Here is a 27,544-nt window from a genome sequence, read left to right on the forward strand (position 1 = left end):
TGGACCGCATTGTTCTTGAGATCTTCCCTGGTCAACGAGGGAAACAGTGTGGAGGAAAAGAGAAAAGTACGACGACAAGGTCAAATGACCATAAAATGACGCTAAAATGACGCCAAGCTTAGATTTTTTGATGGCATGATCTTCGTATCTTGAAGAGTTCACCATAGCATACAATTCAAGTATCTCACCACATACATACGTCCTATTCTTCTGGTGCCAAGAAGGTGCAGTTGTCTCTCGTCTATCGTAATCCTGGACTTGACCGTGCACTTGGTTGAAAGTGACCTTCCTGGGATTAACAGCGTCCTCATCAATCAACACTATTCGCCGATGTCCAACAGCATACAGTCTGATATCACACACATACACACTCTCTCTTCTCTCAGATACTAATGTGCATCAACTTCGATCCTTGCTCACACATCCTTCGACTGAACCTTCCCAGTCCGACTTGTTCTTGCAATATACCTCGGCAACGGGCCTCTGAATTTCATCAAACAGTCCCATCTTTATGACTGGCAGTCAGCGTTAGCGAGGTCTCAATGCTCGTATCTATGATATGTATTCGACTCACACTTGACTCCTGGCGCCCGTGGAGTGGTTGACATGATTGGACTATGGTTGATTAGCACCATTTATCCCCGTTCAGGTGAAGTGACATGAGAAGCGAAAGGACCGGAAGCGCATTCGAAAAGAGAGTGAAAGATGTTAACACACCTTCCACAATTAGGACAGAACCATCGCTGCATGGTCACTCCTGAATCCGTGGCTGTGTCCTGATATGCCTTTGGAGTGCCTGTGACCTCAACATCCTCGTCTGAAATGACAGTGACGTACGTTCCCACTAAACACCGTCAGTGTTCTCGTTTACTAATGGAATCCTGCGGCGAAGAGCTTACAAGCACCACTCTGGCGCCGACAAGGAATACAGTGACAGTATGTGCCAGTGGACTTGACGGCTTCGTCGTTCTTAATGAAGACTGATATTGCTCCACAATTGCATTGTCCTTGTGGAGGCATTTTTCACAGCAGGTGATTTACTTCTTTAATGTGTTGAAGCTCTACTGCACGACAATAGGACGATGAAAAGATACAAGATGGCATTGATGAGCTTATTGAAGTCGTCTCCAAATGTTCAATGTCTACCCTCGGAGCCGCATCTGGCCAGTGGGGTTACTCCTCATATCGGCATATTAAAGACGCTTATGAAAGGCAACATGCCGTAGCGAATTTGTGTTCAACGCAAGTACTCATTCGAGCATAGTGGTACTTGTTGGATTTCTTATCGAAGTGAATCCCTGCGATAACTCGATAGCCGGACAAACCCACCTCGTCGTTCAGCCATTGGTGATAGATAACCTTGTACCCTGCAACCTCGTGTTGAACGAGGCTGTGGATCGCACGATATCAGCCAATCACCAAACGAGTAAGTTACCGAGGTTGACAAGGCTGCGGAGCTGTACCCGTAAAAGCTCAGAACTGAAAAGCCCTCGGTGTGGCGATGCTTGGACCTTATGATTTTCTTTCCACTCAGCACTGATACGTACAGAAAGCTCAAACTCAACGGCTACAAGTCAACATTTGACACCAAGTAACTGGATGTTGTTTTCCCACGCTAAGGCACCAGAGCGCAGTGTCAATCACCATCCACTGCGTCGCACAATTCATCTATCAACTAGATTAGTTTTTATCTATCTTTCGAAGCTACCGTTGATATGGCTCGGTAGCCAATATCCGAACATGACATTTTGTGGATACAGCTAGACCGATGTCAAGCTTGCGGCCGAAACAGGTCGCCAATCATCCGATGAAAATGGACTCATCAACGGCAACGCCGACGCCATGTCAAGATCATTTTGTCGTGTTGTGGCTGCGATGTGGTGCTTCTCGATCATGTTTCACCGTCGGCGGTCGGATGAACCCCCAATCCATCAACTTGCGCAAGCATGCCCACGTTGCATGTGCTGCCAATCTTGTGTCGTTGTCGTTGTGGATAACGGTGCACAGTGGCCTCTCCCTAACAGTGAAAACTTCATGATGCAATGTTTGGAGCCGCTCGATTTTAGATAAGTTCTGATCTCCCGTGCTTTGTTTCGTGTATCACTATCACTATCTTTCATCCTGCCACTGCGAATTCGATTATACACCATGGCCGAGAAGACCGACTTTGACGATCCTGCCCCTCGACATCTCTCCTTGTTCCGTCTCGTGGTCGACCAGGCTCGCATCACTCAAGAAGTTCTCAAGCATCCGTACCCTGGATCCGGCACGGAGGAAGATCCGTACATTGTGTCCTACATTCCCAATGATGTCGGCAACCCTTACAATTGGACAACGTCCCGGAGATGGACCATCAGCTGGATCGTGGCTACTGAAATGCTTGCTTCTGCGTTCGCTTCCAGTGCATTCAGCGGTACGTCGCTCAGAGAGGCTGCGTGTTGACGTTTGGCATCCACTAACAATAGCTGTCCAGGGACAATTCGAGAGCTCATTGTCGACCTAGGCGCAAGCACGGAGTTGATCACAGCCGGAATCTCGTTGTTCGTGCTTGGGTTCGCTACAGGACCTCTCCTCTGGGCGCCATTGAGTGAGATCTACGGAAGACAACTGATGTTCTTCATCAGTTTCTGCGGATTCACAGCTTTCAATGCCGGTTGCGCGGGCGCCAATAATCTTGCTACGCTACTAGTTCTGCGATTTTTCGCAGGTGCTTTCGGTTCATCCCCCTTTACAAACGCGGGAGGTGTCATTGCAGATATTTTCCCTGCCAGCCAACGAGGACTTGCGATGGGTATCTTTGCTCTCGCACCCAGCATGGGACCGACGATTGGACCTTTCTGCAGTGGCTTTCTTGCAGAGAACGAAGGCTGGAGATGGGTCATGGGAATGCTGACGATATTCTCTGGTGTTCTTTGGATCCTTGGAGCTGTATTCGTTCCTGAAACATATGCCCCGGTTCTCCTTCGTCGAAGAGTTGACAAACTCACCAAGATGACGGGGAAGGTTTACATGTTACAGTCGGACAAGGAGAAGGGCCGCCCTTCGTTGAAGTCGCTTCTACCGACCGCTTTGATCCGACCTTGGATTCTCCTTTTCATGGAGCCAATTGTGTTGTTGCTGTCGCTGTACATCGCCATCATCTACGGTAAGCAATGACCGCATAATGTCACCGATTCATCTGATACTAATCAGCGCAGGCACTCTTTACCTTCTTTTCGGCGCCTATCCGATCGTGTTCCAGCAAGTTCGTGGTTGGTCCGAAGGTATTGGTGGCCTTCCCTTCCTCGGAGTGGCCGTTGGACAAGTGTTGGGCATAGCATTCTCCGGCTATGCGAATAAGTGGTACCTCAAATCTGCTCAGAAGCATGGCGGCATTGCCCCGGCCGAAGCACGACTTCCGCCTGCGTTCCTAGGAGCCGTCGCTGTCCCAATCGGTCTTTTTTGGTTCGCCTTTACCAATTCTCCGTCAGTCCACTGGATCTCACCTGTTCTTGCGGGAGTACCGTTCGGCTTCGGCTTCTGCATCCTCTTCCTCGTCGTCACCAATTACCTCATTGATTCGTATACCGTCTTTGCCGCATCGGTCCTCGCCGCCAACACGGTCTTGAGATCTCTCTTCGGCGCCGCATTCCCTTTGTTCACCCAGGATATGCTGGATAGGTTAGGGATTCACTGGGGCAGTGCGATTCCAGCATTCCTGGCACTGGCTTGCGTTCCTTTCCCCTTCATCTTCTACAAATACGGGGCGTCGATACGTGCTCGCTGCGTTTACGCTGCCAGAGCCGAAGCGGCCATGGAGGAGCTACGAGCCAGGGCTGCTCAGACAGCCGGTACAGGAGCTGGCACATCATCTTCGCCTGCACGTACCTCACTTGAACAATCCGAGTCAGAAAAGGAGACGGAGGAACCGGAGTCTCGATTCGCGCCTATCAGAACGTCCACCGATCAAGCTGATCGGGCAGCCTTGACCAGAATCAAGTCACAATCTGGAAGTATATCAGAAGCCGCCAACTACAACGCTAGCCCTTACGATATCGACCGGGTCAACACGTTGACGTCCATCGCCGGACTGGATCTCAGCAGTACAAGGACGAACAAATCTGCTGGCCGATGATCTGGAAAGGACCACCAGTCAGCTGATTGTTTACGTTTGTCATTACCCTCTTAATTACCTGACCTGTTACGATGTTGGAAAACTGGCGCTCATAGACTTTGCCGTGTTCAGATAGACTTGATACCCCCATGTTTAAAACGAGGTGGCTATATGAAATTAATACATTGGACGACGATTGTCATCAGCAATCTCCAAAATGAACGCCTGAACCTTGACATTTTCGCTGCGAAATTTGACGCCGAATGATAATAAGCTCAGTGAACACACCCGCAGTCTCGGGTGCCGCGTGAGTCTGACACCGCGCTCCCGAACTCGGTCATGATGCCGTCAACGACCCATTTCACGACACCGCCGAGCGCCTCCTGCAGGGCCACGGCCGGGTTCTCAATCTCATAGTCCTTGAAGTGAGTCTCGAAGTTGACGTTGCCGTTGACCCATTCGGTGGTTAACCACGGGTAAGTGTGGGCGAGCGCCGCCGCCTGTCTGGAGGAGCATGTGCTGCTCTTTTCGACGACGAGCGTGGAGAAACTGTCGTCGCTCTGCAGGCATGTCAGCGACCAGGGCGGCACCTTGAGAAATCCCCCGAATACTGCAGTCTCGCCTGGTGGGATCGACGTACCGATTTCTTGGTTCTGATTTCGGCCATTTGATACCTTTTCGCTCTCGGAATTTCCAAACTTTACATCTGGTGAAAATGAAATGGGGAGTTCAAAAGGGCAAAGCAAACACCTAAAGTACTTTGTACCTCGGCTTGCGACGAGGTTTCAGGAGATCCATGATTAAAATATCATCCGTCGTATCTCGTGTTTGAGTCAAGGACGAATGAAAAGTCCCGTCGATGAAAACGATGATCCAGTAACCCAAATGAGGTGTTTGGCCCCTTGCGGTCGGGTCCCAGCGACTGGTACGGACAATGAACTACGTGATGAGATGAAAAGTTCCCGCGGTTAATGAGTTAGTAAGATTTTCACATGCCAGGAAAATTCCAATACTACGTACTCACGGACTCTTTTTGAGATAAGTCATGGGTGGAGTGATTTTGACCATTTCGGATGATTTCCGTCCCGATCCACTGCATAGGGTCCAACATGTCCGTGTCCGAGTTCAAGGGCAGTGTAGATTCGTATTTGCTCCTTTTTCAGATATCACCGAGAGCTTGCCGACGATGTTTTTATGTTTACTGTGCTTTCAGATCTGTTCTTATACAGTACGCCGACTGCCACATGGCACCTTTTGCAGCAGTATCGGCCTGCTTTACATGTTGCTTTACTTTGACGCTTCTTTGATAATCCTAGATCTCATTTCACACGCGTCTTCCAGTGGTACTTGCCGGTCCAAAGTAGTATCTCGAAATGTGTCCCATTGTTGATATCGAAATGCCGCTGTGCCAGTCACCAGCCCGTGAGATCACTTGACTCATGGATCTACGAGCGTTGAAACGAAAGCACCTTGAAGTGACTCCTGGCAGATTTCGAAATGAAAGCACTGCTGAAATGATTTTAGCTGTAGTATCGTGCATGATGACTTGACACAGCTATGGATGACAAGAAGAGAACTCAGACCACAGCGCTGACTACCAATGGCCGACTTGCCAGCTGGGCTCGAACCTTGTACTGTCGAGGTGCCATTCCTGTCAACGAACTACGATGCCAATCGACTTGAGAATCAACATGGTGTTCAACACCGTCAAAAAAGCCTCTTACAAGTACGATGTGGAAGGAGGTTTCGAAATCAGGAGAAGGAAGAATACAGGCGGCACAATGTTTGTCATTCTCCCATATCCACACACACACACACACGCCCACACAAACACCCCCCCCTTCCATGAGTCTCTAGTGCTCGCCTCGACTATCGACGCCTCCTCTCCAAGGGCTGCAGCCCGGGCCTCAACAACGGACCCATGTACCGGTAACCGGCATCATCCACCCCATACCACACCATCTCCATCTGGGGCACCGCCCGAACCACCCGAAATCCCTCCCTGCCCTCCAGCTGTCTCATGTGGCGGTGGAAATCGCCAATGTGACGATGTCTCCTACCACACCTCTCGCACTGATAGGCGTACGGCCTATCCGCCATCCTGTATCCCGCCCGGATAGTGACATGAGCCACTATGGCGGTGATTGTCGAGTTGTACAGGATGGGTACCCGAGTGGACCCCCTGTTGAACACCAGACCTGTTGCTGGTGGTGGCGGCGGTGGTGGTTGTTGTTGGATGGGAGGTGGGGGAGGAGGCGGAGGAGGCGGGCGAGTGTCGTAAGGACCCGAGGGACGACGGTGGTTTGAGCCAGCTCCAATCGCGCCGCCGACCAGGGCCATCTCGCTCTGGCTGTTGTTGTTGTTGCTGCTGGTGTTGTCGCTGTGGGAGACCTCCTCTCCACTGGTTGTCGCTGCTGTCGACATTTTTGTTTGTTCTTTTGTCGACCGATATCAAAAAGAGAAAAAGAAGAAGAACAAGTGAGTCTCGGTGAGATGAATCACTTATTTGTACCGACGATTCAGTCGCCATTTTAACCACTGCTGTACAGTAACCATCGCCAAGGCGAAGCTGGCATCCGTAAGAGGCATGGCGTGGTAGATGCGCGTGAATGAACGTATTGTCCACGTTCACTGAACAAAACAATGAATGGGTACAATCGACTGACGAGGCTGAAGCCCCCCTTCGTAAAGCCTGATGGCCGGTACGAGTCGGGCGGTGAGGATGGTTCGGATAAATAAGTCCAGAGGGACGGATAAATATCATTTCCAAAGTTGGATTGGCGTCAAGGAGACGGCAGAGATAAATGCCAATCCTGGTCTTTGTGCGGTGCCGTAGTTGTGAGAGTTGTACAGTGAAGCATATCATCACATCACGTCAATCCAAATTGAGAACCCTTGAATCAATTTCCACGTTGTTGCAAAACATCTCCAGAACAACTAAAGAACGTCCTTGCTGTCTTCCTTTGCACACATCAATTGGGCGTATCCCTTTTCAAACCATCTCACCCGTCTGAAATAATTGACATTGTCCACGTCACCACCTCCCGCTCCAGAGATTTTATGCCACCAAGATGAACGTGGACTTTCAGTCAGAAACTGATAGTGACTACACGAGTTACTGGCGAGACTGGGTACGTACGAACTTTCCTTTTCTGTCCTTTTCCTTTTGCCATCTTGAAAAATTTGCTCTGCATGGAGTTGTGGAGGTAAAAGAAAGTTTGGATGTGGTAAGTTGAGAATGAGGCTGCGAGAGACGGTGACCGCCCCCGCGCCGGCGTCAGCAGGAATACAAGCCAAACGAAGATCGTCTGGGATCACAAATTCGAAGATTGCCTGGATCGATGTCACTATTCCAGCCAATATCTGGGGACGCTATCAAAGTGATGAGTGCCCGACATCTAGTCAATCTTTGGGTTTTCGAGGCTCCTGGCGAGGCATCGATCTGCCGGGCACGCATCCGTGAATGCACAAAAGACACAAAAAAGAACAAGATATACTCTGTCGAATCCCATGATTGAGATGGATATTCGTACCGGACTACGAACTAACCTTCAGACCAAAACCTCACTCTTTTGATTTCGCTTTTTGTCTCACAACTCGCCATTTCAATACTACCGCCTTGTCCTTTTCTCTTCTGTCATGTTTCCCGCAGAATCCAAAGACTAACGCATTCACTCTCACCCCCCACAGTTCATATCGTCCCGAGGAAACGAATACTTTTGCGAGATCGACGAAGAGTACATCACGGACCGGTTCAACCTCACGGGTCTCAACACCGAGGTACACTACTACCAACATGCTCTGGACCTGATCACCGACGTCTTCGACCTCGACTGCGACGACGACATGCGCGAGACCATCGAGAAATCCGCCCGCCACCTCTATGGTCTCGTCCACGCGCGGTACATCGTCACCACCCGCGGCCTGGCCAAGATGGTGGACAAGTTCAAAAAGTGCGACTTCGGACGCTGCCCTCGGGTCCTCTGCGACAGCCACCCTCTGCTGCCCTTCGGGCCGAGCGACAACCCGGGCCTGAAGACGGTCAAGCTCTTTTGCGCCAAGTGCGAGGACATTTACAACCCGAAGTCGTCGCGCCACGCCGCCATCGACGGAGCCTACTTCGGGTCCAGCTTCCACAACATCCTCTTCCAGGTCTACCCGGCCCTCGTGCCGACAAAGACCCGCCGGCGCCACGAGCCCAAGGTCTTTGGGTTCCGCGTGCACGCCGCCGCCGCGCTGGCGAGGTGGCAGGACGACGAGCGGCGGCGCATGCGCAAGAGGCTCCGCGAGGCCGGCGTCGCCACCAAAACCTCGGAGCTGTACGTCGAGGACGGCTCGAGCAGCGACGGGCAGACCGAGGACGACATCGGCCAACACCGCGACGGAGATTCGAAAATGACAATGTCGGCGGCGACCACGACTACGACCACGACGGCGACGGCCGAACACGACGACGGTGTCGTCCTCGGAGAATCAAGGTTAGGATAGGCTCACTCACCCACTCGCTCACTAGCAGACCGAAAATCGAGACCACAATGTGGCAGCGAAAAACAATCACGCCGAAGAGCCCTCCGCGTCCCGGTGTCATGGCAGGTCGGTCGACTTGAACGAGAAACTCTTGGAGATGGGACCCTGCGGGCTTCGTACAGCTCACCACAACTCGAATACCTAGGTAATGTCATCGAAGGGGCCAAGGGACATTGCTTGGTACGTCGGAGGAAAAAAGAAGGGGACATGCGCCGTTTTTTTGCGCGGGACAAACAGACATGCTTGCTTGGTCATTTTTCGCGCAACCCACCAGGCGTCCATGGCACTCTTTTTTTTCTCAGCATCTTTCAACGTCATGACCTACCTCTGGGAGGTTTGGCATTTAACATGAGTCGGAGGAACCCCACGCAGCCAAGGATGTAACGGAGGGTGTCAGCAAATGGGACGAAAGACACGAAGATAGCAATCGACGTTGTCACGCCGTCTGAAACGGTTTTACTCACTCCAACACAACAACGATGCATGCATACTCCAAGGGAAAATTAACGGGAATATGTTTTTCTTATCAATCTTTTCATTCGGAATCTTCATTATATATTATGCTCTCTCATCAACATCATCATCAGGATACCCCCTGCGCGCACGTTGACATTTGAGGGTCAGGATTCGAGCGTGTAGATCGTACAGGAACAGGAGGACGTGTGTCCGGTGTTGCTGCTTCTTCTTTCTTCACTTTGACCCCCAGTCTAGGATTAGGAGGGGACTTCTAATCCCTTCTTCTCCTCTTGCCCTTCCGACCAGTGTCTTCTTGACCCTCGACTTCTTCTTCGTCCTTGCCCTTCTTGAGCTCATCTGGCTCCAGACCCCACGCCTCGGCATCGACCCAGTCCTCGCCGTCGGACCATTCACCTACGTGGCCCTCGGTCTTGCACCATTCCCAGACATTGTCGCGCATTCTCTTAGCCTTGATCAACTTGGCCAGGACGGCTTCGAACCCCCGCACAGTCTCTTCTTGCTTCTGGATGTACATGGACAGAAACCGGCGGGTCTCGAGAAACTCTTCGACGGGTAGGCCGAGTCGCGATAGACTGTTGGGGACTCTGTGGTTGGCAGCCAGTGAGGGCGGGAGGAGAAACAGAGGGTCGGCTTGCAGCAACGAGGCATCAACGGTCGAGGTAGTAGAGTTTGGTGACACGGGCGGGCTTGCAGTGGTGGATGCCGTATGCTCCGCTGCTAAAGCCCGTGTAATTCTTCGAGTTGGTTGCGGCTGTTCTTCTTCCTCGGACATGCTTTGATCTTCTGCTTCATTCTCTTTTGGTCCTTCTTCTCCGCCTTCTTCTCCTTTTTCGTCGACTTCCATCTCGTCGTCACCATTTTCTTTCTGATCTTTGTCATTATCCTGAATTGGAACCTCCTTCGTCTTCTCGGCTGGAAGGGGTTTGGCTTGCTCTGGGTGGCCGGCTTCCGTATTTGCTAGTACGTCGTCCATTTCCTGCTTTGCTTGCTCTTTCGTCGCTTCTTCGATTGCTGGTGCCATCTTGTGGTCAGCTTCACTCTCTTGGTCTAATCGTCGGGCGGCCTCGGCGTCGACGTCGATTGTGTTATCAGCTTGACGGGTAGTTAGGTCGTTTTGGGCGGCATAATCATGGCCATTGATACCATTTTGAGAAATTTCGTGGTCGTGATCTCGCTTCCTCTTATTGCCTGCGTGTTGAAGAGGAAGCTTGGACTTTGGTTCAAACAGGTCCAAATCTTCCGGGCCTTCAACATTGGCGCAGGGCACCCACGCCTCATCTCCCATGAATTGTCTGTTCAGACTCTTGGCCCTCCATAAATTTGCCTTTTCTTGACGCAGTTTCGTTTCGACCGAGACGATTAGGTCTGGAAGCGCACCATCGAGGTACGGTATGGAGAGAGTAGGATGAGAAGCAAGCTCGGAAGGGTGTTTCAAAGGGCAAAGAAGCTCTGCTGCGGTCAGCCAAGTCAAGTTAGATATTGAACAAAGTTCGGCCGACCTTCAAGTTTGATGCCAGAGTAGGGATTTTCGTCTTCGGCATCAGCATCCGCCTCGGCATCGCTCTCGCTGTCCTCGAGTTCGTCGCCGTATTCGTTGAAGCGTTTAGGATTGCGATCCAGGATATATCGAGAATACCCTGCGTGGTCGATTTTCTGTGCATGGTGTGAGCTTGGGCCCATCCTGCACCGCGGCTGATTCATTCCATACCTCCTTATATCCCTCGGGACCGTGTGGATAGGGGAGAGCGCCGGCATGAACAGAGCTTGCACCTCTTTTCAATTTATTTCCTCGGTTCGTGGCCGACGTGATGGTCTGGTCAGTGGGAGCTGGGCGCGAGGGCTGGGTTAGCGTGACGGACTTGGATAGTGCTTTTCGGGGGCTCTCAGGTGACTTTTTACCTTCTTTCTCACGGCGCAAAGTCCTTTTGATGGCAGCGATAGTCTCCGCGATCTCAACATGTTGCGGCGCCATGTTGGCGGAACTTGACGACAGGAAGGATGAGTGTTGGCTATTCAGGAGGATAGGATCAAGGCGCGCAGGAAAACGTTCCCAAACCGACCTGGAGATTGGGAAAAATAGTAATCAATTTACTGGCGTCCAGCCAAACTAGGCGCAACTAGAAAGACTTATCAGAAGTTGCCATATAGAAATATGAATGATTTGAAGATGATGTTGAAGAGGTGCGCAGCCTTGAAGAACAGACTGCCACGCGAAGGTGTCCAATCATGCAGCCTGAGAAAGCCCGCACCTCTGAATCAGGTCTTCTTCTCCAACTACGCAATGCCAAGACCTTTGTTGTCGAGCAAAACACCCAAAGCATCCTCGCGGCGGTAGACAGTACAGCCTCGTCCACCGTCAGCACCCAGCCTGATTATTACTCTCCTGTCACCCGGACGTGTTGAACGTCCACAACATCTTAATGCTCTGGGTATCGATGTGACCAGCGTCTCAATCCTCCATGGTCACGCTCTGGCCAATCTATGAGCACGTACCCTGAAGGCACATCTCACCCACTGAGTCGTGCGTTTTCATCAATGTGCTAGTCGACTCAAGCCTTCTTGCGATCCTTCTGTTTCGTCATTGATCGTGTCACTGGTCTGGCATCTTTCTTTGCATAAATCGCGGCGGTGAAAGGACTAATCGTATCAGCACGTGCTCTTCCAAAGAGCCCAGCACTACCGGTGGGACCACATACTCTTCGAATTGCAATGCCAAAAAGTACAGCACAAACACTTCAACGGTGAGCAGAACACCCGCGGCCCTGCCTGTGTACAGCGCCGTTCCCAGGAACGACAACGTGCTGCCCCAGTACATCGGTGCACCGGTAACGTTGAAAGGGAAGCCTTCGACTTTCGCGTCCATCAAGATGCCAAAATAGTCGCCAAGGTATGTGCCAGTGACTCCCAAGGCCCACATGCTCGATAACACAAGAACATTACCGGCAACGAAGCATGCAATTCCCGCAGCTGGCTGGTGGATGGGGGGATAGAGTGGTTGCTCATCAAGTGCATTCTTGTAAAGCGAGTCGCGGAAAATACCCAAAGAGAATATTGTGAATGCCAGCGCATAGCAGCCATAATACGGCGAGCCAAAAATCTTGGTTAGGACATGAGTTCGGTACTCTGTAGCATGTCAATATCGACACCCGTAGATGACGAGAACTGGCTCACCAAGTCTCGCAACGAGACTGCATCATATAATTTAGCTCACTCCTTTGTTCAGGTACGGGCGCCGACTTACTTCCAGAAGATAGGGTTGAAGGCTATCGCTGCCGCCGCCACTGTCCAGGGTCAGTTACAGCTTCCGGGGATACTTCTCCACCAACACAGAGCTTACCGTAAAGTGAGGTCTGAGACGAGTCAATGAAGCCGATCTTCTCTTGGCCAGTCACGCTGGCAATGAGATTATGTAGTTTGTCCATTTGGAAAAGACGGCCCTTCTAGAAGGCAGAAGACCGGAATATTCGTGCGAGTCTTTTGCTGGGATCGTTTGGGGGAACGGGAATTGCCAGGTATTCAATGCCAAGCATGACGCAAATTTCACTGCCTCGAACTCGGGACAAATTGGATCGCGATCGGGACGCGGCAATGTAAACAATGCCTCTTACAGGTAGTGCGTGCTCAATGCCCTTTGATTGTCTTGAGGTACGTTATGACTACCGGGCCTTGTCCATAATACATGTTTACGAGTGAGCAATCCAAAATATGATCATATCTTCACGAATACCTTCCCTTTCTTATCCACCTTCACACCGTCCCCGCCAGGCAGGATCCTCAAAGTCTGCCCGAAGTACGCGTCTATCACATTCAGATGCACTCCGACCCATTGATCTTTCTTGTTCGGGAGTATCCTGTAATCGAGTGACTGCCTGCTGAGGGGTACGAGACTTAGAGAACAAGCCTTGGGACCGCTGAATGCAAAGTCTTCGCTTGCCTCTAATGAAATGTTAAAGGTGAGAAAGTGCATGCTAGGGTTCTCCAGCGTAAAGGTTAGCTTGTACGCGGAATCCACCGAGGCACTGAGCGTGGCTTGAGAAGCAGTGAGTAGTACTCTCGGTTCGGCCATTGCAGCTACTAGTTTGGGAACCTCAAGTACTGTGGTGTTGACTTGATCTGAATCTTGCCGTCGCCAACCAATTTCAAGGGCGAGGTCGACTCCGACGGTATGCCGATCGCCGAGGATTTCTTTTTGTAGGGATAACTCGAAGTCAAATATTGTAGTCTGGTCCGGCAGGACTACCGATGAAATCGATGCCTTGTCCTCAGCAGTGTTCACTTGGGGCCTTCGTACCACGCCGGTGGTCGCCGAGCATGTTGCCCTACCCTGAACTTTGGTCGCTGTAAGCAGGATAGCCTCAATGGTCAGAGGTTCAGTAGCGAAGGAGTAGAGATTTGCAGTGACCCAGTATCGATGTCTTAAGCCGAGAGGTGTGGATGAATCTCTCTCTAGTGGTGGTCCGTGAAAGAAACTGGGCCACGGATCCGGGTCCAGACGTGGGACAAAGTCATAATTCGCCTCGAAAGGACGAATTACGACTACATCGATCGCGAGGTTCTTTGTCAGAATCGTCTCAGGCTCAGAAACCAGCCTGTAAGTTGCAAGGAGCTCGACTTCGTGATCAACCGCGATGACCGTTTCATCGAGGCAAATAGAGACAGTAGTGCTTTCGTTAGCAGCTATTGTCCCCAGGTCTCGCGGTGATAAGGTCAGGAGTCCTGCCTCTGAGCTCGCCCAATCTTGATATTCAGGATCAATCCATTTTATCCGTGCAGAATCCTCCACCGGGCTGATCATACGGACTGTGACGGAGACCAAGGCGGCTTCTTCCTCGTCGTTCTGGATATCGAATCCAATCTTGATTGTTTCGTTTGCGTAATAGGCCCTGCGAAGTCCTGGCACTTCAATTTGCAATTTTGGCGGTTTAGGTTGTATTGTGATCTTGTTATAAGCATTGGACTCCTCGCCGAGCAGTCGTGGGATTGGCTTGCCATTTTTGGTTTCCCACCACTGGGACACCGAGTGTTCGAAGTCAGAGGAGGTGACTGCCAGCGAATAATTAGGTCCGTCCACGAGCAAGGTGATCGAAGCGATTGCTACGTCGCCAGCCTCACGCGGAGTGATGCGTAGGCGGAAAATTCTACTATAATTTGATGGCATCACCAAGTCAGCTTTTCCAGCAAGAGAGGCAATGGCTCCAGCAGACGACCTCCTCTTGAACAAAGTCGAGTCTTGAAGTACAACATCCTGAAAACTAGCAGAAGACGAGCCAGTGTTAGTTGATTCAGCCTCTTCTGCCACGAGATAAATAGGGTTCAAACTACCCTCGAAGACGACCTTGACCTCGGAGATCCTGATTGGAGCAAGTGTTTCTTGTGCCCTAGAGTGTAAGGTTAATTGACAATCCAGAGGTTCTCCAACAAATACTTCGTGGGTCGAGAAGGCGAAGGATGGAAAAACCGGCGATAAGGCTTGGTCCATATCAATTGCCGCAGACCGGGAGGAACCCTGAGCACTGACGTCTCGAAGTCCATCGTGTAAATCGTAACCAGAGCCAGGTTTACTCTCGAAGATGCCACACGAGAGCTCCCATGACAACTTCATATGCAGCTCGGAGTTCTGAGCATGAGAAAGACAATCCAAAAGAGCCCAGCCGAGCTTTTGCAGAAGCTTCCACCAACCTGATCGTCGCCACTGTTGATTGTGCCATAGAATTTGAAGTGTCTCAACAGCCGCGGTCCAGGACTGCGATCGGACATGCTCAAGGGCCAGCTCAATTTGCAAAATATCGACCTTGCGCAGCTGGCCACGTTCTGAGAAATGCTTGATCGCCTGTTCCAGCCTGGAAATGATAGACATAGAATAATCGTATCCATGGCTTCCATCGACTGGCACCTCACGGTATGGCTCAAGAGCAAGGTATGTATCATAGAGATGAGCCTTGCTTGCAACCACAGAGGCAGGGGAACGTCCAGGTGATTGCCGATCCTCTTCCGGAATTTTAAGGGCCCATGCCCGCCGTGAACTCGTGCACTTCCTCGCAATATCCAGCCAGTACCCTTCATGATGCAGCAGCTCCCAAGGGGTGCTGCGATCGGCCCCCGGGCTCGTCTTTTCAGCAGCAACAAAAATGGGTAGGAGATCAACGTCTTGTAATTTGGTATTAAGCAAGGGGTATTGTGACCGTGACAGCAAATCGGCCATTACGGCAGCCCAGTTACTTTGCCAGGCCTCCCAGCCATAATTTTCCGTTCCTTTTCCTCGACGGTCAATCAAATCCCTGACTCTTTCTCTGTGGGCGATCCAGGACCTGACAGCCGTTGTGCCTTGATCGACCCATAACAAACATCTGACTATGCGTAACGCAACGACATCTGCCAGTGATCTGGCCTCATTGAAACGTAGGCTCCAAACGGCGATGGTTTCGATAATCTCTGGACTGAACAAGCCATCGTAAGCAGTCTCATAATTGCGACAAGCAGCATCCATCTCTTGTCGGAATTCGGCAAACACTCCAAGCTTGAATTCATATCTGACATTCCAACCTTGGAGCGACAATACCTGTGAGGCTCCAGGCTGTACGGTGGGTTGTGGCATAATATTCCTATTGCGTTTTCGTCGGCAATGTTTCGAAAGATCGCGATAGTATTCTATACAGGGGGAATGCAGGGTTGAAAGAACAGAGTTGACGAATTCAGTCACCTCAACAGGCGAAGCATTGTGGGGAAGAAAGAAAATGCTCTTCCCGTCGAGTCCTCCTGAGCGACGAATAGTATTGAAACGATCTTCAAGCTCAGACGGATCTATGAAGCCATCACCAATCAGAACCACCACAAGTTTGGTCTTGTAATTGGTTGAAGAAAGGACACTGCGAATGTTACCGACCTCAGACTTCAGCTTATTGTCCTGCAGAGAGCTTGTATGCGGATCGGACGTGAGAGAGAAGCATGCCAGGAATGCGCAGGGCAATCGAGACTGATGTTTCGTAATCCATAAGGGAGAGAATATACCATCAGCATACAAGGGCGAGCTAGGTGTCAAGGGAGATAGAGGCGAGTGTAGTACGAGCGGCGGAGGAGCACTCCCGTTTGCAACAGTGGCCGATAGACGGGGAGAATAAGGAGGTGGCGGCGCTTTACGAGGCGGAAGCGTGTAGACCTTTACACATTTATCAGTCGACGATCTCGATTGTACAGTGTGGAGGGCGTTGCTGACCTACCCGTCCAACGTTTGCGATCTTGTATATCTTACCACTGCGAGCAATCACCGATCGGGAGTGCCATGCGACATTCGATGCATCTTGTGAGTTAAATGCCTGGAGTAGTTGCTCTGCCAGAGGTCCTTGGACATTGGGGAGATCTATTCTGATCATGAAACCTCCATCTTGCAAAAAAGTATGCGTCCGGCTTCTTGGATCGGGTTTCGACTGATTGCTGTCGTCCAAGCCAGAGAGAAGTAGGAGGGGCAGGTTGTGGAAGGCATAGTCATCTGGGTATGCGTTCATATCTATTGATCATCTTGTCAGGTGTAGGAGTCTCCTGCAGTTACAATAGTCGTATCGCGGTGGTGGGCGCAGTTAGGTCGTCTTGATGAATGTCCATTCTTCGTCAACAGGCTCGCTTATTGTACGGAGTGTAGTCTAACATGTGGATTCGTTACACCTTCCGTGTTGAGCAAAGCTTCAGGGATCTTCCCAGGGACAAGACATCCAACATACACCGAAGCAACTACGACTACGACTACAGTGATCCCTTGTCGGGATATATAGAATATACCTTGTGATTCTAGGCATTACCAAGCGGGACGCAATCTTCCTCATGAACATTTTTCCCTCCACCCATTGCATGATGATCTGCTGCGATGACACCGTATCTAAATCTGGAACGCTGTGTTTAGCCTCCGCCAGACGTAACCTTCCAGACGCTCTGTGCACTTTGAGTGGTGCATGTCTGAACTCACCAATACGCTCTAGCTTGTCCCATTGGAATCAGGATGCTTACGTAGAATCCCTCTTGTTCAAGGTAGGTTGACAGCAGCCAGCTATGGAAGGTGGCACAAGTGGCCGTGATCGGAAAGGAGAGCATACTTTGTCCTGTGATCTGTTGCCAGATCCCGCGAGTCAATCATGTAAGGCAATTCATTCCTTTCCAAAGCTGACTATGAGCAATGGATCCGCAGCTGAGATCCCAGCCATGGGCCTATACAAATCCCGCCAGGTCAGAGGCTTACCGTATTGACCTGCTTTCGAAGATATGAGGAAGCCCGAAGCGACTCCACGGAAGTTCGCAATTTCTCTATTGCGCTCTGATACAAAGTTCCGAGGCTAGTCGTACATGAATGGCTTTATATAGCTTTGCACTATATCAGCCCAGCCAAGGTCAAAGAGAGGGGTACGCAGCCAATATATGTTAGTCACGACTTATTCAGCCCTCCTGTCCCAAATAAAGTATCAAAGTAAGTGTCAACGAAGTGGTCATTAGTAACCCCCAGCATCCTGTCACCCTATGACAAACACGGGCTGAAGCGAAAGCATGATGTCCTTTTGCAGTTGGACTTGTGATGGCACGCAACCTCGATCTCTTAAGAGTTCCATCTCCCAGTCCGGGTTCAGACCCTTGTTCTGCGAACCTGGGACGACCACTAGCACTGCCAGACTTGTATAGACAACTGACTAGGCCGAATGATATCTCTTAACTATCCCTCGGTTTTGACATCTCATGCCTCCCAGGCAGGTCGGTCCTCCGAAGACGTTCACGTGGATTACCGGCGACCCACGCAGCAAGCAGAATGTCTCTCAGATACGTCGCCATGTTAAAACAACCTCTGATGTCAGAACAGGTCACCTGGGAAGAATTCACCCTGCTCGACCATCGCCGCCACCGAGCCCCTCACAGTCAGCGACTACTGCCCAGACCCAGCCCTTCGAGACTGACTTCCAGCACTGGGCTGGCACCCATGCAACGTCGACTCCAGCAGAGGCAGGAACGCCACAAACTCACAATCCATCGCCAGAGGCAGCGTCGACACTACAGAGAACCTGCTCGAGTCCAACCCGAAGGCTGACGATCGACGAACTCGTCAATGCAGCTGATGATCAGGACGATGACTCTGTCGATCGTAGATCTCGAGCAGCTGCGTCACAACCAGACTCAGAGAACATCAGTCTCTGGACACAGCAGCAGAATCAAGGTGCACTTCACGAGGCCACGCCTGATCATCTGCTCACGAAAGACAATCTGGACAACATTCAGCATCCGTCTAACCAACACTAGCCAAAAGTCTCATTGCCGCTTCCAGCATCATCGAGTGTCTTCCATGCTAATACTAATGTCTCCAAATATTATGAGAACACCCTAGAAACCCAGAGGCGAAGGGTATTAGTTCTGTGCAGACAGAGATGAACGTGGGGCCAATCTTGATAAGTGCACAGGATAGTGAAGCGTTACTTCGAAATTCGAACGACACAGCAGTCATTTAGATGCTGGGTTTGAGGTTTGTCATCGGTCCGTTGCATTTGGCAAATGATCGAAACAACTTTCTGCTTGAGAGCTGCTGCATAGCATTTGCATAAGACAGCCAGAAGAAAAATCATAGAATAGGAGCCAGAAAATTATTCGATTATATCAGTCTATAGTACATTGCTAAATGCGAGCAAGTCTCTTTTCTACCAGTCACCAATGACTACTTTTGTTTATTCTTCGATCTTTCCTTTTCCTTCTTCTCGCGATGAGAAATATATGCTTCCGCGGCGATCCCTCCAAACACTAACCCTACTCCCATCCATTGGCCTTGGCTCAAACTCTTGCCGAACCAGACGACGCTCAGAACCATGGTCAACATCTTCCTCGTCACTGTCACCGTGACGAGCAGCAAGCTCGAGAATCTTTCCAGCGTCGCGTAGATGAACAACTGGCCAATGGCTCCGCAGGCAGCAAAACCCAGGACGTCGTAGAAAACTTTCGGGTGGCGGGCGAGGAAGGACATTGCGGTCGCCAGCTCCTGGGTGTCGGTCTTTACAAAGGCCGGTATAAGAGGCTCGGGGACATATGGCGTGACAAGGAGATATGCACCTATCGACAACGTCCCCAGCAAATTCAATATAACCATCATTTGTGGGCCAGAGGTTTTGCCGTAACGATGGGGGGAGGAGAAGATGTGGTCTTGGACGGTGTTCGTCAGGCCGTCGAAGAGCAGGTTGATACCAAGAAGGGCCAAGCCGTAGATGCTCGAGGACTGTGTCTTTGTTGTCTTTCCTGGCTTCGGGGGGTGGTAGAGTGTGAATACTGCGACGCCGCCCGTCACGGCCAGGACGATGAGATATTTCGACAGCGGATAACGCTTGCGGAACAGAGTGACGTGCAGGGCCATGACGGGGAGCAGTTTGCAGGATTTGGCGAGGACGAACGTGAGATAGTCGACGTGGGCGAGCGAGGCGTAGCCAAACGGCGAGGCAAGGGTCGTGGTCAGCGTGACGAGGACCAAGGGGACGAAGGCGGACTTTCGAGGGAGGATGTGGAAGGATCTCGTCTTGTACAGCAGGTAGAGACTGCCGCTGGTAAAGGCAAAGAAGGACTGGATGGTGTTGAGGACGATCGGAAACCTGAAATACTCTTGCTGCGCCTGCGCAGAACCGTCGGCCGGGTAGGGAGTGGTGGTGATACGCTCCTGGAGGAGGCCCCAGGTCAAGAAGGACGCATATATGCCGCCGACGCAGATCAAAAGTGTGAGCACGCCTGACGAAGAAGCCTGAGAAGCGGCGGCGGCGCCTCGAGAAATCGATGACCTGCGGTGCTTTTGAGGCGACTGACTCTCTCTCGAGATGTGCCCGTTCCCATAGACTGCGCGACGCTCAGGCTCGTCCGAGGGCGTCTGCATGATCTCGCCGGAATCAATCCTCTGCAAAGGCGTGACCTGTTTACGGCGAGCCATGACTGCCACTGAAACCGAAAAGACGAGGAAAAAAAGATTCACAACGTAACAAGAACGAATGACTGGAGGTGAAATGCAGTCTGGAAAAGATCGTGAGATGGAGGTGGCCTTTTGGCGAAACTTCAGCCTCGCCAGCCTTGCGCCAGCCTCAACTTCCGCTAGTGCCATGTATACTACTCCGCGTCAACGTCAAAGTACGAAGTAGGTCGACTTCTATAAGTACATTCCACAAAAACAAAACCAAACTGCAGATTACAATGCTAGAGGTACTTCCTACGGAGTACAGACACTTTGATATATCTCGAGCATACTCGAATTTCCCTACTCACATCTCGTCGTCGGCTTCGTCTTCACTGCCGAAGATGGCTTTGAAAACAGCTTGTCCAGGCTTTTCCTTCTCTAGGGCTTCATTCATTTCTGGGTTCGGTGTATTCGCCTCCTCCACACTGCCGGTATGTCTCAGTATTGCAGCATCAGCGCTATCAGCAGGTGCCGGACTGGTAGAGTCGGCATTCTCCTTTGGCATACTTGAAGTAAAGGAACGAAATTGTGTCGTGGAAGCTTCGCGCTGTGCGGTAGTTGCCGCTGAAACATGATGAGTGCCGGCAGCAGAAGTCGCCGAATGGTCGGGACAGGGAACATTGAATCGTTTGCACAAAAGTCTGGTGGGGTAAAAGTTCGACACTGACCGGGTCATGGGGCCGAACATGCCCATCCTTGCAGCTGATGTTGCCGGGTTTTCCTGTTTGGGTGTAGGTCTGGTCAGCATTGCGTCCATGGGTGCCGACGAATCTGGGTTTTGGCCTTGTAGCGAGGCCGTTGAAGTTGTGAACCGGCTAGCCATCAGCCCACTGACTGGCTTGAAAACTTCTGCGGCTCGGGCAAATTCCTGCATCTCGATAACCCAGTCGTCCTGTTTCATGGCTTTGGCACGAGGAGGAAGTTCGTCCTGTCTAAGACCGGCCTGAATTTCAAGGAACGCTCGATACCTAGATCGTTTCTTTTCATCTTCTGCATATGGCATCCAACCGCTCGTGCCTCGATGTAGTGCCTGCAAGGCAGTGGCCTTGTCCAACTCTGGAACAAGGCTTTGCAGAGACGAACTCACTAATTGAGAAGCCTGGAAGCCCGGCGGCGGCGGTTCATTGCCAGCAGCAGGAAGGTTCGAATGACCAGACGCCGCGGCCAGACGGTCCCGAGCAGAAGAAGTGAGGAAATCAAAAACTGATTTTCCTGGGAGTTGTGCTTCCCCCAGGATCGAAGCTCTTCCTTTCGCAGTGAGGCTAGAAAGTCTCGCAGCATCGGCGGTCGACACAAAATCGGAGCTATTTTGCCCTCCTGGCGCAATTGACCTGGAAGATGTCCATCCAGTCGGCACCTCAGGAGGCTTATACTTGTCATCCTGTACGGTGAGACTACTAAAGGAGTCTAGATGACTGGCCAATACAAACCCATCGGGAGGAAGCCGGCCATCATGACATTGGCGCAAAGCCCCTTTGAGATTTGCCAGTTTCTTCGAGATGAACGTTGGTTTCGTCTTGACTAGTGGATTTGCCGAGCCTGCCGAATTCTTTGCTTTAGATTTTGGCTTCTTGTCAACTCCAAGGGTCCTGTTATAGGATATCTTCGGGCCCATTGAGAATGGATCTTCGTCATCAGAGCCGTCGTCATTGAGAATGCCAACACCAATACCCGTCTTCTTGGCTCGGCCTGAAGGCATTTTTGAGAACAGTAGAGATGGACTAGAAGTCTCATCATCGGAAGATTCTTCTCGGTGTAAGGGTTTCCGAGTTGGTTCACTAGTTTTGCTGGCCAGAGTGGATTTGTCTTGGAGCTCACCCTCGTAACCTAGGCCTTTATAGTCCGTCTTTCGTGCGAGGGATACGATCTGAACATCATCGGGAGCAAAAAGGTGTGTCTCTGAAGATGTATCCTCATCCTCTTCTTCAAATTTCGCCTTTCTTCTCACTCGAGACCCAATACCTTGACCCTCACGCCAGCCCATCCTTTTCAGCAGAGTAGAGCCGATAGTCTCTTGGGAAGGGCGAAATATATCAATCGCTGCACTCCTCCGAAGCGGATCATGTTCGGTACCGAATCCGGCGAATTCGCTGGAAGTGTTGATTGTACGTGCTTCTTCAGCTTCGCGCAAGTCCTCTTCGTCCATGAAGTCTTCCGGTCTTTGTTGAGTCGGCTTGGCTCCATCCTTTTTGCGATTTTGCCGCGATGAGACGAAAGTAGAGGGTGTCCATCCTTCTTTAGAGCCTACAGTGTTGAAATATCTGTGTCCGCCTTTTAGCCATAATGTTCCATGATCTCAAGCTCCGCAAGCTCACCCGGCGCTGAAGCCACCTGTAAAGGCGCCGTGTAAGCGTTTCCTGCCTCTGTCATCCGTCACCTCTTGCTTCCAGACCGGTACGAAGGAGCCATCATCCCGGGTATGCTCATCGAGTGGTGGCAGAGGTGTGCCGTAGAGGACAAATGAAGATGCAGACTTGTGATGTAGATCTGCTTCATACGCCTGTCGAGATCTTTTGTATGCCATCGCAGAGGTAAATGCGCCGCGAGGAGAACCTCGTCGTCTTGTCTGTGCTAAGCTATAACAAGTCTGGGCAAGGACATCACGCAGTTGATCTCATCTGCACCAGTTTGGAAGGAACCTAGATTAACGAGTTTCAACAGATTAGTGCAAAGATCCCAGAACATTTTGCGCAGGACAATCGGTGCAACTGTTACACAGCCTTGGTGCAGATCCGTCAAGGATTCTCCGAGCTCGTTTGTGGGAAATATTAACCGTGTCTGACACAGGCCTGTTCTTCAGGGCCTGTATACAAGTGCAGTTTTGACATGACTGACGGCGTATTTATTTGCGCCTAATTGAGATGGGCCTGCGTTAATAATCCTCCGTAATAATTATACGAGTGAGGTCCCCGGCATAGAAGCGCTGGCGGTACTCGTACTGGGCGTGCCCGTTGTCACTGGCGGAAGCGCTAACAGCTAAATTCCGCTCCTGGACGGGGGCTTTGGGTTGCTGATTTTAGGCTCGGGAGCCTTGATCACAACGCAACCGATCTCGAAACTGACCCCAGTTAGGTACAGATATTCACCTACTGTAACTCCAGTACAAGCATTTCTGTGATTGCCCGTGTCGACAGCAATCATTTCATTGTACCAACACCTGGTCTTCCAACTTCTACCCGGGTCTTGCATTGCTGCCTTGAAACACGACCATTCCCTTCTCTAATCCAACTCAGCTTATCATCTCTTTCGGTAGAGGCCGCATTCTTAGACCATTGCCAGCCCCCCATCGCCGAGCTGTCATCTTTCCTTCCACTTTCGACCTCTTCGATGAGCACACACGTAACTTGCCGCTCCCCAGGCTTTCTCCCTGGTCTTTAATACTGTCCTACTCATGACCGCCTGGCCTCTGCGCGGATCTTTGAAGAGCACCCAGATACTAAAGATTGGTTGTACGCAAAGCCTCGCAGTCATTTCCTCAGGGAGAAGGGCATTCCATTGTCCGTGCCAGTGCGAGGCAGTGCATTCCGCGTCTGCAAACGCAACACTGTTTGGCTGAACAACAACGAGACCATTGCAGACTACCAGGCTTCGCAATGGCAACGGCAGCCTCACAGCAATCGCCTTCGATGGTGCGCAGTCATTCTTCATCACGAAACCCTCCTCCTTCGTCCTACGCTCCCGCTTCCCCTGCGCAACCTTCCAGAACACGATCAACGAATTCACGGCCTTCCAACCAGTTAGCTCACAACCGCTCTGGCTCCCGTTCGTATGACATTCCTCCCCAATCGAACCCTACCGCGCTCGCAAATGTCGCCCGCAGAGACTTTGAACAGACCAATATGCCGAGAACATCCTCACGGAGAAGTTCACGAGACGGGAGGGCGGATCACACCACGGACAATCATGGGAGGACTTCATCGCGTCCCGGTTCAAGACGGGGCAGTCAAGACCTTACTGCACCAACTACGGTCGTAGCGAACGGCACATCAGGCCCACCTCCACCACCTTCCAGCACGACTAATCCGGACAGACATGCTGCACAGACGTATCCTACTGTAGGCCGCAGACGAACGTCTATAACCGCACAAACAGGTACATGGTCATTGGGCAAAACCATTGGGCAAGGGAGCATGGGCAAGGTCAAGCTTGCAAAGAACACTGAAACTGGAGAACAGGCTGCTATCAAGATTGTTCCACGGCAAACCCTTGATGACCACGGTAATGCAAAAGATGAAAGAGCAGATCGGTCAAAAGAAATCCGCACAGCCAGAGAGGCGGCGATGGTGTCCTTGCTCTGCCATCCATATATTTGTGGTATGATCGACGTACAGCGGACAAATTATCATTGGTATATGCTCTTCGAATATGTCAATGGTGGGCAAATGCTCGACTATATCATTGCTCACGGCCGATTGAAAGAGAAGCAAGCCAGGAAATTCGCGCGTCAGATTGCAAGCGCTCTGGACTATTGCCACCGCAACAGCATTGTACACCGAGATCTGAAGATTGAGAACATTCTCATCAGTAAGAATGGTGATATCAAAATTATCGACTTCGGCCTCAGCAATCTCTATTCGCCCCGTGCCCTCCTCAAGACATTCTGCGGAAGCTTATATTTTGCAGCCCCAGAATTGCTACAAGCTCGCCAGTATACAGGGCCAGAGGTTGACGTGTGGAGTTTTGGGATTGTGTTATACGTGCTCGTTTGTGGCAAGGTTCCCTTCGATGACCAAAGCATGCCTCAATTACATGCCAAGATCAAACGTGGTGTTGTTGACTATCCACAGTGGCTAACAGCTGGTAAGTTCAATGTCCGCAACAACAGACCGGTACTGATTAGAAATCCAGAGTGCAAAAACATTATTTCGCGAATGCTTGTAGTCGACCCCAAAGAACGGGCGAGCCTTCAGGAGATTATGAATCACCCATGGATGACGAAAGGCTTCAATGGACCCCCAGACAATTATCTCCCACATAGAGAGCCCCTTTCGTTGCCCCTTGATCAAGAAGTCATCGACAAGATGCAGGGCTTTGATTTCGGCTCGTCTGCCTACATCACTGAGCAGCTTACTCGCATTGTTGAGTCAGACGACTATCAGAATGCCATTCGAAGAACAACCAAGGATGATCACAGCCACACTTCTGGTGGGGGAGACAAAAAGCGTGGAGTTTTCGACTTCTACAAGCGGAGAAACTCTATAAGCAGAGAGGGCTTGACAGCCCCTTCGTCGGAAGCAATTCGGGGACACGACCCGCTGAATGCGTACAGCCCTCTCGTATCAGTCTACTATCTGGCTCGCGAGAAACTCGAACGAGAACGCCGAGAACAAAACCCGGGAGCTTTAGCTATGCCATTGACACCTAAGGAGATCCCTCTGAAATTGCCAGGTCTCCCAACACCTGAAGCGGCCCATACCAATACCTTTGCTCCCGAGATGCCAGGTGAGAAGGCCACTGGTGGCCGTTCAAGACCTCGTGCGCGGACAAACGGTGAAGATGATGTAGTTCATGCTATGAAAACTTTGGAGATTCCAGAGAAGAAGCCGGCTCCCAGTGCAACTTCGCCAACAGCGATACCACCACCAGAACAACCCACAAGACGAGAAGGCACTGCTATTGGTCTGTTGAGGAGGTTCAGCACCAGGCGTTATCGCGACCGCGACATGGAACGTCCTCATCCACCACCAGCGTTGAATATCCAGCCTCCCCAAGATTCTGCAGCCCCACCACGTAAGTCTTTCTCTGTTCGTCGGTCTCGGAGGAGGGAGCCAAGTCCCAGCACGCACCATGCTGGAGGAAGTCAGCCTCAACATGAAGGCCTTCTCAGCACCGGGAACAATTCCTCGAGAGCTGGGAAGTTTCTGGGTCGGTCGACCAGCGTTAACTCTGCAGAGTACCGTCCTCGACGACTTCTACATCGTGGGCCATCAGCCAACGAATCACCGTTGCTGGCACCCGAGCCACCGCCTACCAGCGGTTCAGATAAGTCCAGCCTCAGTGGCGGCAAGAACAGCAAGGGTGTTGAGCTTACAGACAAGCCTGTGGCAAACGCCAACCCATTGCCTACACCGCGCACGCCGACTAGTAGCCGCACCAAGTCTCTTGGTCATGCGCGACAAGAAAGCATTCAAGCAAGACGCCGACGGTACGAAGAACGACGGGATCGAGAGGCCAACGTTCCGGAGGAAACTGACGCTGACATGCGAGATAACACGGATGCTTTAGAGACACCTGCCATTCCTGACACTCCAGGAACGGAGATCTCCAAGCCGGCAAGTCTAAAAGGGCTATTCTCGACCTCAACAACCAGCAATAAACCGCCCGAATTCATCCGGCATGACATTATCCGTGTTCTGAACCAGTTGGGCGTTCAGTATAGTGTCATCAAAGGCGGCTTCTCTTGCCGGCATGCGCCCAGCATCAATCTCGAAGGTGTCAAAGAGCAGGGACCCGGGCTAGAGGACGATAGAAGTGGCCGCGTAACAAGTGGACACCAACGACGAATCTCATTTGGCGGAGCTTTCCGCGGTAAGGACAGAGAAGATATCAAGGACGAGAGACTCGGTCGCCACCCGACTCGGAGACGACAGCCAGATCAAAGTTTCGTGACCAATTCCGAAGGCTCGGACGACTATCTGCCACAGACCAGACACACGAGCGAGGCGCCTGCCGATATGGCAGCGACCAGAACACGAGTTCAAGACGATAACGGTGAACGGCTTGTTCTTCGGTTTGAAATTGCGATTGTCAAAATTCCCCTCCTCTCGTTGCATGGAATCCAATTTAAGAAGGTCCAGGGAGGGATGAACCAGTACCGTTCGATGACTGCGGCGATTCTCAACAGCCTAAGACTTTAAGGCTATGGAGATTGCTTTTGTTTTTGAGTTCCAACTGAAAGGTAATGGCATGTTCAGCGAGGCGTATGCATGGAGAAGATGAACGCGAGGGCGAAGCCAAATGTATTTGAAGTGACTTTTTCGGGTGGTGAGCAGCGCAGCCACTCTATGAATGAATGCCAGTGCAAGCGAAGTGTCTAGACCACGATTATTCGCACCATGATCAAACATATGAGAATGATATACAGGATCTACTCATAATCGCTCTCTTTTCCTCCGTGTCGAGTGGTTCAAGCCTTTTTCCCTGGCACGGATTCTGATGTTGACACCTCGTGTGAAAAGAGGGGACGCCGGAGGGCTTGATAGGTCGATCAGAGACGGGGAAGGCGGGATGCGCCGGGAGTAGTAATGATTTTTAAGTCCTCTGTACGGGGAAGGTCAGGGCGAGTTGCAGTGACAGCAAAACGCAGGCCCTGAATCACAAGTGGTAGCGGAGGATGAAAGGCGGGTCAGTTGTAATTTACAGTACAGCCCTAGTTGACCAGGGCTTTTGACAGTCATGCTTGTGTGAGAAGATATATGCCGTTAATGTCCCCTTCATGATATTGTGAGGCGAGTGAGAGTGAAGCATGAAAGGGGCAGTCTAAGAAGGAGAATGCTCTC

At 51.2% G+C, this 27,544-nt stretch overlaps 11 protein-coding genes across 13 annotated transcripts; 3 read left to right on the top strand and 8 right to left on the bottom strand.

Moving 5' to 3' along the window:
* Positions 1–159: 159 nt before the first annotated feature.
* PV06_10032 lies at positions 160–1,020 on the bottom strand (the record flags this gene model as incomplete). 2 transcript variants are annotated; one of them, XM_016411523.1, is made up of 4 exons in its annotated part: positions 160–515; positions 575–615; positions 718–844; positions 900–1,020. In XM_016411523.1, the coding sequence occupies 4 exons, from the start codon at positions 1,018–1,020 to the stop codon at positions 400–402; spliced, it is 405 nt and encodes a 134-aa protein (XP_016258277.1). In that variant the 3' UTR covers positions 160–399. The 2 variants fall into 2 exon arrangements, with proteins under 2 accessions (XP_016258277.1, XP_016258278.1); XM_016411524.1 differs by having other exon boundaries at positions 575–844.
* On the top strand, positions 191–4,331 carry PV06_10033. 2 transcript variants are annotated; one of them, XM_016411526.1, is made up of 4 exons: positions 191–833; positions 893–2,413; positions 2,474–3,145; positions 3,198–4,331. In XM_016411526.1, the coding sequence occupies exons 2-4, from the start codon at positions 2,149–2,151 to the stop codon at positions 4,112–4,114; spliced, it is 1,854 nt and encodes a 617-aa protein (XP_016258280.1). In that variant the 5' UTR covers positions 191–833; positions 893–2,148; the 3' UTR covers positions 4,115–4,331. The 2 variants fall into 2 exon arrangements, with proteins under 2 accessions (XP_016258280.1, XP_016258279.1); XM_016411525.1 differs by having other exon boundaries at positions 191–2,413.
* Positions 3,998–5,058, bottom strand: PV06_10034 (uncharacterized protein). The gene is made up of 2 exons (XM_016411527.1): positions 4,734–5,058; positions 3,998–4,653 (listed from the first exon to the last, which is right to left on the bottom strand). Exons 1-2 carry the CDS (start codon positions 4,758–4,760, stop codon positions 4,369–4,371), a joined length of 312 nt encoding a protein of 103 aa, XP_016258281.1. The 5' UTR covers positions 4,761–5,058; the 3' UTR covers positions 3,998–4,368.
* Positions 5,059–5,962: 904 nt separating this feature from the next.
* PV06_10035 (uncharacterized protein) lies at positions 5,963–6,517 on the bottom strand (the record flags this gene model as incomplete). Its single annotated transcript, XM_016411528.1, has 1 exon — positions 5,963–6,517. The coding sequence occupies one exon, from the start codon at positions 6,515–6,517 to the stop codon at positions 5,963–5,965; it is 555 nt and encodes a 184-aa protein (XP_016258282.1).
* Positions 6,518–7,031: 514 nt separating this feature from the next.
* Positions 7,032–9,341, top strand: PV06_10036 (uncharacterized protein). The gene is made up of 2 exons (XM_016411529.1): positions 7,032–7,224; positions 7,784–9,341. The coding sequence occupies exons 1-2, from the start codon at positions 7,165–7,167 to the stop codon at positions 8,579–8,581; spliced, it is 858 nt and encodes a 285-aa protein (XP_016258283.1). The 5' UTR covers positions 7,032–7,164; the 3' UTR covers positions 8,582–9,341.
* Positions 9,342–9,347: 6 nt separating this feature from the next.
* On the bottom strand, positions 9,348–11,069 carry PV06_10037 (uncharacterized protein; the record flags this gene model as incomplete). Its single annotated transcript, XM_016411530.1, has 4 exons — positions 9,348–10,546; positions 10,597–10,750; positions 10,806–10,924; positions 10,997–11,069. The coding sequence occupies 4 exons, from the start codon at positions 11,067–11,069 to the stop codon at positions 9,348–9,350; spliced, it is 1,545 nt and encodes a 514-aa protein (XP_016258284.1).
* Positions 11,070–11,646: 577 nt separating this feature from the next.
* Positions 11,647–12,519, bottom strand: PV06_10038 (uncharacterized protein; the record flags this gene model as incomplete). The annotated part of the gene is made up of 5 exons (XM_016411531.1): positions 11,647–11,734; positions 11,794–12,220; positions 12,269–12,285; positions 12,339–12,378; positions 12,435–12,519. 5 exons carry the CDS (start codon positions 12,517–12,519, stop codon positions 11,647–11,649), a joined length of 657 nt encoding a protein of 218 aa, XP_016258285.1.
* Positions 12,520–12,714: 195 nt separating this feature from the next.
* Positions 12,715–16,695, bottom strand: PV06_10039 (uncharacterized protein). Its single transcript, XM_016411532.1, has 2 exons — positions 16,315–16,695; positions 12,715–16,253 (listed from the first exon to the last, which is right to left on the bottom strand). Exons 1-2 carry the CDS (start codon positions 16,597–16,599, stop codon positions 12,807–12,809), a joined length of 3,732 nt encoding a protein of 1,243 aa, XP_016258286.1. The 5' UTR covers positions 16,600–16,695; the 3' UTR covers positions 12,715–12,806.
* A 1,996-nt stretch (positions 16,696–18,691) lies between these two features.
* On the bottom strand, positions 18,692–20,084 carry PV06_10040 (uncharacterized protein). Its single transcript, XM_016411533.1, has one exon. The coding sequence runs from the start codon at positions 20,022–20,024 to the stop codon at positions 18,777–18,779; it is 1,248 nt and encodes a 415-aa protein (XP_016258287.1). The 5' UTR covers positions 20,025–20,084; the 3' UTR covers positions 18,692–18,776.
* Positions 20,085–20,252: 168 nt separating this feature from the next.
* On the bottom strand, positions 20,253–22,780 carry PV06_10041 (uncharacterized protein). The gene is made up of 2 exons (XM_016411534.1): positions 22,361–22,780; positions 20,253–22,306 (listed from the first exon to the last, which is right to left on the bottom strand). The coding sequence occupies exons 1-2, from the start codon at positions 22,567–22,569 to the stop codon at positions 20,350–20,352; spliced, it is 2,166 nt and encodes a 721-aa protein (XP_016258288.1). The 5' UTR covers positions 22,570–22,780; the 3' UTR covers positions 20,253–20,349.
* A 386-nt stretch (positions 22,781–23,166) lies between these two features.
* On the top strand, positions 23,167–27,319 carry PV06_10042 (uncharacterized protein). The gene is made up of 2 exons (XM_016411535.1): positions 23,167–24,845; positions 24,894–27,319. The coding sequence occupies exons 1-2, from the start codon at positions 23,639–23,641 to the stop codon at positions 26,900–26,902; spliced, it is 3,216 nt and encodes a 1,071-aa protein (XP_016258289.1). The 5' UTR covers positions 23,167–23,638; the 3' UTR covers positions 26,903–27,319.
* The last annotated feature ends 225 nt before the right edge of the window (positions 27,320–27,544 follow it).

This window comes from Exophiala oligosperma, assembly GCF_000835515.1.
Source record: "Exophiala oligosperma strain CBS 72588 unplaced genomic scaffold supercont1.11, whole genome shotgun sequence".
Taxonomy (NCBI): Eukaryota; Fungi; Ascomycota; class Eurotiomycetes; order Chaetothyriales; family Herpotrichiellaceae; genus Exophiala; species Exophiala oligosperma.

Coding starts and splice junctions, on each gene's coding strand:
- PV06_10042 (XM_016411535.1), top strand. CDS start 23,639: ATGGCAACGGCAGCCTCACAGCAATCGCCTTCGATGGTGCGCAGTCAT. Junction 24,846..24,893: donor TCCACAGTGGCTAACAGCTG/GTAAGTTCAATG, acceptor TTAGAAATCCAG/AGTGCAAAAACATTATTTCG.
- PV06_10034 (XM_016411527.1), bottom strand. CDS start 4,760: ATGGCCGAAATCAGAACCAAGAAATCG. Junction 4,654..4,733: donor AAATCAGAACCAAGAAATCG/GTACGTCGATCC, acceptor ACATGCCTGCAG/AGCGACGACAGTTTCTCCAC.
- PV06_10036 (XM_016411529.1), top strand. CDS start 7,165: ATGAACGTGGACTTTCAGTCAGAAACTGATAGTGACTACACGAGTTAC. Junction 7,225..7,783: donor CGAGTTACTGGCGAGACTGG/GTACGTACGAAC, acceptor CACCCCCCACAG/TTCATATCGTCCCGAGGAAA.
- PV06_10041 (XM_016411534.1), bottom strand. CDS start 22,569: ATGGCATACAAAAGATCTCGACAGGCGTATGAAGCAGATCTACATCAC. Junction 22,307..22,360: donor ACAGGTGGCTTCAGCGCCGG/GTGAGCTTGCGG, acceptor AGGCGGACACAG/ATATTTCAACACTGTAGGCT.
- PV06_10033 (XM_016411525.1), top strand. CDS start 2,149: ATGGCCGAGAAGACCGACTTTGACGATCCTGCCCCTCGACATCTCTCC. Junction 2,414..2,473: donor CGCTTCCAGTGCATTCAGCG/GTACGTCGCTCA, acceptor ATAGCTGTCCAG/GGACAATTCGAGAGCTCATT. Junction 3,146..3,197: donor GTACATCGCCATCATCTACG/GTAAGCAATGAC, acceptor TAATCAGCGCAG/GCACTCTTTACCTTCTTTTC.
- PV06_10039 (XM_016411532.1), bottom strand. CDS start 16,599: ATGAACGCATACCCAGATGACTATGCCTTCCACAACCTGCCCCTCCTA. Junction 16,254..16,314: donor AGATCGCAAACGTTGGACGG/GTAGGTCAGCAA, acceptor AAATGTGTAAAG/GTCTACACGCTTCCGCCTCG.
- PV06_10040 (XM_016411533.1), bottom strand. CDS start 20,024: ATGGCTCGCCGTAAACAGGTCACGCCTTTGCAGAGGATTGATTCCGGC.